Consider the following 5,188-nt stretch of genomic DNA (forward strand, 5'->3'; position numbering starts at 1 on the left):
TTTTTAAAGTTTTTTTAAATTTTTTTTAACTTTTTATTTTTACCTTTTTCCTTTTACGTTTACGTTCGTACTATATATATATATATATATATATATATATATATATCATATCCTTGATGCATGTCAACAGGCTTCTGTGGGCAATATTACTGTATCACCGGTAGATATACTTTAGTTTTCGGCAAAATGTTCTTGCGCACTGGTAACCCTTGTTCAATCTCGCACCTAGAGGAGATAGGGAAATTAATTTTTGTAGATTTTATATATACACTTTGAAATAAAAAAGAATTATAAATTACTAGATTGATACCACAAAAAAGTGCTTTAATTTATTTGGCTTTCAAACTAAACTATATGAAGATCTAAAAATGTTTGTTTCTTTCCGTAACATTTCCAAGAGTATAATGGCATTCCCTGTGTCAATAATTTAGGAAGACTGACAATATTGCATCGTTTAAAATGAGTACTTTTTATTGGTTATAAACATGTAGTCAGATAAATAGGGGTTGGCTTTGAAATCTACATTTAAGTCTAGAAGGTGGGTGTGGAGTCTGTTAGGAATTGGCAAAATTTACTTCCTGTGGCAGCAAGGAATTGACCTTAAGGAATTTGAAAGAAAGCTGTGTAAACAGATCAGTTAACCTAGTTTCAGTCTATACATTGGAAGTCTAGTGTACATTAAGAAGTATTCAAATTACAGAGACGAAAGAATAAAATTTTGAGTACTCGTGCATCATGTGACAATAAAACTGAAGCTAGAATTTTTCTTGAAGGTTTCTTTTGAAATAAAGACATTAAAAGTTAGATGATATATAACTTGGAATTATAATGCTAATTTCATTGGCATACATTGATCATAAAGCTGTTTAATTAAATTTTGAGTATAATTCAGCAAACCTCATGATGTGTTGAAAAGGGGTGCCTGTACAAGTCTGCAAGCATACAGTTAAATGAAAAAAATACTTAGTGTAGCAGTACCATTAATATACAAAAGTAGGGTTACATTTCATCAACAATAGTAACAGAAAAAAATACCCATGTAACTACTATATTTCTTGTTTTTCATGTGCATTCTTTATTTATTATTATAAAAGTAACTAAAATGTAAAATTTAGAAACTTGAGGTTAGATTAGGTAAGTAAAGAAAAATGATAACAGTAATGAAAATCTTTCATGAGGCATGCTCTTGAGCAGCAAACAAGTAGTCTGTGCCTTACATAAATTAATAGTTAATGTGAGCTACACCTTTGCCAAGTGACTTGCAACTTTCATGGCAGGATTGTTAGTTAGAAATAGTTTAAAGAGCAATAGAACAATAAAATTGAAGTAGAAATGGATGTATATTGTTACAAGTTTTTAGCTATTTAGGATAAACAAATGTAATTTCGTGTTACAATTTGAAGTAATTCTATAAAGAAAAAATGGGTAATTTAGATTTATCTCCTATTTTTTTATGGTGGTAATGAGGTTAAATTGACTGACCTTTTATAGAGTTATAATAGAGAAAATAACAGATAAAATATAAAGCATTTGAAAAAGAGTATTTCTAATCTTAACATAAATCACTTTTAGCAAAAATACTTCGTTAAAAATTCTGATTTCTTTTGTCTGCAAAATGCTTGCAAAATTTCATGAAAATACACAAAATATTAAGTTATAGTATAAAACTATAAAGGTCAATTTAGCATCACAAACTTGGCCAATTTGACCAAGCTCATAGCAAAAGTGTTAAGAAGTAGGTTTCATAGGAATTTTTAACTTGTTAGTATAAGCAAAACCTTTCAATTTTAATTATATACACTTTCTTCACTGTAGGTAGTATTTTAGTGGAAAGGAAACACTTAAATTATTTAAATATTTTAAAAAAATTTAATTCCTTTCTTACTGCAAATGTCACGGGTTTTCACTTAGTTACATTTAAAGTTTAATTAAGCTATTTTATGATCAATGTTTGCCAATTAAATCAGCATTAAAATTTACATTATAGTTTAAAGTTTTATATTAACTAGTTTAATTCCTTTATTTAAAAAAAAAATCTTAAAGAAAAATTCTTAATGGTCAGTTTTATTCTCACGTGATTCGCAATTTCACAAAACCTTAAATTTGTGTCTTTGTAGCTTGAAATCTTCTTGACATACACTGACCTTCCATGTATAAATAAAATCTAGGTTAATTGCTCTGTTTGCACATTCTGCTTTCAAGCACATTAGGGCATGTTGAAAGGAGAAATAAATTTCTCTGAACTCTTGACAGATGCCATGCCCACTTTTTAAACATAGTTACAATTTTTCAGCCAATTATACTTAGTTGAGCTAGATGTTTATAACGATGGAAGGAGCACATTTTAAAATACGTTCTACTAACAGTTATTTTAAAATTTGGGCAAATAATTCCATAGAGAACTAATCAAACTGCTCTTAGCATTGTTGCTGATTTTGTTCTTGCCACTTTAGTGTTGTTTCTCACCTAGAAATATGTTAGCTAGATACAGTTGCATTGTATTTAGATTTCAGTTTTATATTTTACTTAATTATGTGTTATTTATGTTTTAAGATGCATATTTGAGAAGTTTAATACTTTTTTTATGTCAGCCAACACTTAGGTTCTCAAGGGTTAGTGTAATACATGAATGCTACCACATTCTACTGAGGGCTGAAGTTCTTCTGCCCACTATACTGTAATATTGGCTGGGGACACCCATTGACATGTGTTGCAATAAATAATGCTAAAGGACAGGAAAGGAGAATAAAACATTAAAATAAATAGTGTGTAAGTGTAAAAACATGCAATTAAAAATATAATCAAAAGATGTTTTAAGATTATTTCTTAATATTATAAGGTATGTACATTTTTTCCTATGTCTTAATTTTAAACACTTCATTGTACTATACTATAGACTATATAGTATAAGTTGATGATAATAGCTACAGTTAGTAATATCACAGAGAATATATATAAACAATTATCTTGAATTAAAAACTTAATATTCACTTAGTAGGTTTTAGGGGTTATGCAAATGAAATTTGAAAATTGAGTTGGAAAAAAGTATTTTTATACTTGTTTTGTTGGTTTTCTAAGATGCTACTTGCATATGTTCTCATAAGCCTAAGATTTAATGTTGAATAAATAAAGCCTCTGATGTAGAATAATGAAATATTGAGATCGTAGTATTGAAATATTTTCATTGTTTGTACCTATCAATGTTATTCAAGTCACAAAGGGTAAGGGAATGATATATTTACTAGTCTGGTGAGATTAATCAAGCACCACATTTATAATAGTGAGCCTGTGTGTTTTGTTTTTTAACTTAGTGAGACTACTCAAGCCTCTGACTTAAGTCATAATGTAGGAAGTATGGAATTCAATGTTGGTGCATCAGTGTCTGATACACCATCTCTTATAGAAGAAGATAAAATTGAAGAGCTTGAACCAAGAAGGGGTAAGTAAGGAGGTTATAAACATACACAAGAAAAGTAAAATTTTTTAATGATGAAAATGCATTGAATCTTTAGTGCCCTGACTGTTAACAGTATTTTTGGCCAAATTCCAATATTATCTCTATTTTTTTGCCAGTTTAACAGATTTAGGACAGTTCTAAATCCAAATACTCCTAAGCAAATAAAGAAAAATAATTTTGAGGATGAAAAACCCACTTTTTAAAAAATTAAATTTGGTGATGGCTTGAACGAGTAATGAAGAAAACTTTTTTTATAAATGTACAACATTTCAACAAGATTGTCTTATTGTTTTTATAAAGAAGAATCATGTTTACAAGTGTAAAAACTTGTATATAAAATTTAAACATTATACTCAAACAATCTAATAATACATTGAACTGAATATATTTACAAGAATTCACGTTTTTGCTTTTGTGTGATAATAGTTTTTAATCTTTTCCTTTCCTTGTTTTCTCCATCAACAACTAAAACACATTATCATGTTGAATAAATTATAGTTATCAGTTTTCACAGATACACACAATGTTGAGCAGTAAATATAATACAACAGCAATTCTAAAGATTTACTTGGGAAGAAAAAATATGTTGTAGTTCCAGATTCCTTTCAGTGTTTATAGTTGCAAAGCTTTATTTTTAGAAGTTAAACATAGGTGTTAATCAATTGCATTAGAACTCAAATATGAGTTTTAACCAGTAGTCAACATTGTGATTTTTCTCTCTTTACAGGTGTGCAGTGTTTTCCTCAAAGGGCAGCACTTTTGAAATCTATGTTGAATTTTCTGAAGAAAGCCATCCAGGATCCTTCTTTTTCAGATAGCATAAGACATTGTAAACTATGATCTATAATATTCATATCTAATATGAAGTTTCTGTTATTTAAATGGTAGTTTTAAAGCTATTATCAAAATCAAGTGTGGAGTATGTAGATTGTATTGTTTTTTAGCATGTGTTTGAACAAAAAATATTTGGTCTTACTCCTTACTCAATCTTCCATTTTTCATAGTTTTAAAATTTTAAGTTGTCAGAGATGTTTAAAAAACCTTGTTTTTATTGATCTGAAACAGTTTGAATGAAATACATAAAATTTAAAAAGAACAACAGAGGAGTATAATACTAATGTTTCAGTTTTAACTTTATTGTACTATACATATGATGTGATTGTAGTTTTTTTTTTTTTTTTTATTAGTAATGGATGGATCACTACCAAAGTCGTTGAAACACATCATTAGTAACGCAGAATATTATGGGCCTTCACTTTTTCTCTTGGGTAAGAAGAAACAAGTTCTTCAGTTTAATAATTGTTAGATACAATTTGACCTATGATGGGGAGGGGATTAACCCCATTTTTGTTTTAGTGTTTTGAAAGCATAGAGAGCTGTAGTTATATTAGAAAATTGTTTGAAAAATGAGTTTATGACCGAAAATTCTGAATATTTAGCCATAATAATTGTGATTAAAGTAATATTTGTTTACAAGTATTTTTAATATATTCATCTTAATCCTGTCATAAGTGGCATGCACTTTTTAGGTATTGGATGTACAGCTGCATATAATAATGAAAGTCTTCCGAATATATCAGGATATTTCTAAAAAATCCTGAAAACCTCTGGTTTTCTTTCGGAGAAACACGTTTTTTAAAATTATTTATCGGATTTTGGTGTTCCATGCCATAGATAAGTGTTTATGCAATCGCGCAGTTTGTTTACATTCGGCGAATGAGTTTGATTTTA

At 28.5% G+C, this 5,188-nt stretch overlaps 1 protein-coding gene across 1 annotated transcript in view; it reads left to right on the forward strand.

The window, feature by feature from the left end:
* LOC106460096 (E3 ubiquitin-protein ligase HUWE1-like) overlaps window positions 1-5,188 on the forward strand; it is a 165,843-nt gene that overhangs the window by 55,506 nt on the left and 105,149 nt on the right. The window contains 3 exon segments of the mRNA XM_022386717.1: window positions 3,312-3,439; window positions 4,185-4,286; window positions 4,645-4,725. Coding sequence (XP_022242425.1) covers window positions 3,312-3,439; window positions 4,185-4,286; window positions 4,645-4,725 — 311 coding nt within the window.

Source organism: Limulus polyphemus, unplaced genomic scaffold (assembly GCF_000517525.1).
Source record: "Limulus polyphemus unplaced genomic scaffold, Limulus_polyphemus-2.1.2 Scaffold707, whole genome shotgun sequence".
Taxonomy (NCBI): domain Eukaryota; kingdom Metazoa; phylum Arthropoda; class Merostomata; order Xiphosura; family Limulidae; genus Limulus; species Limulus polyphemus.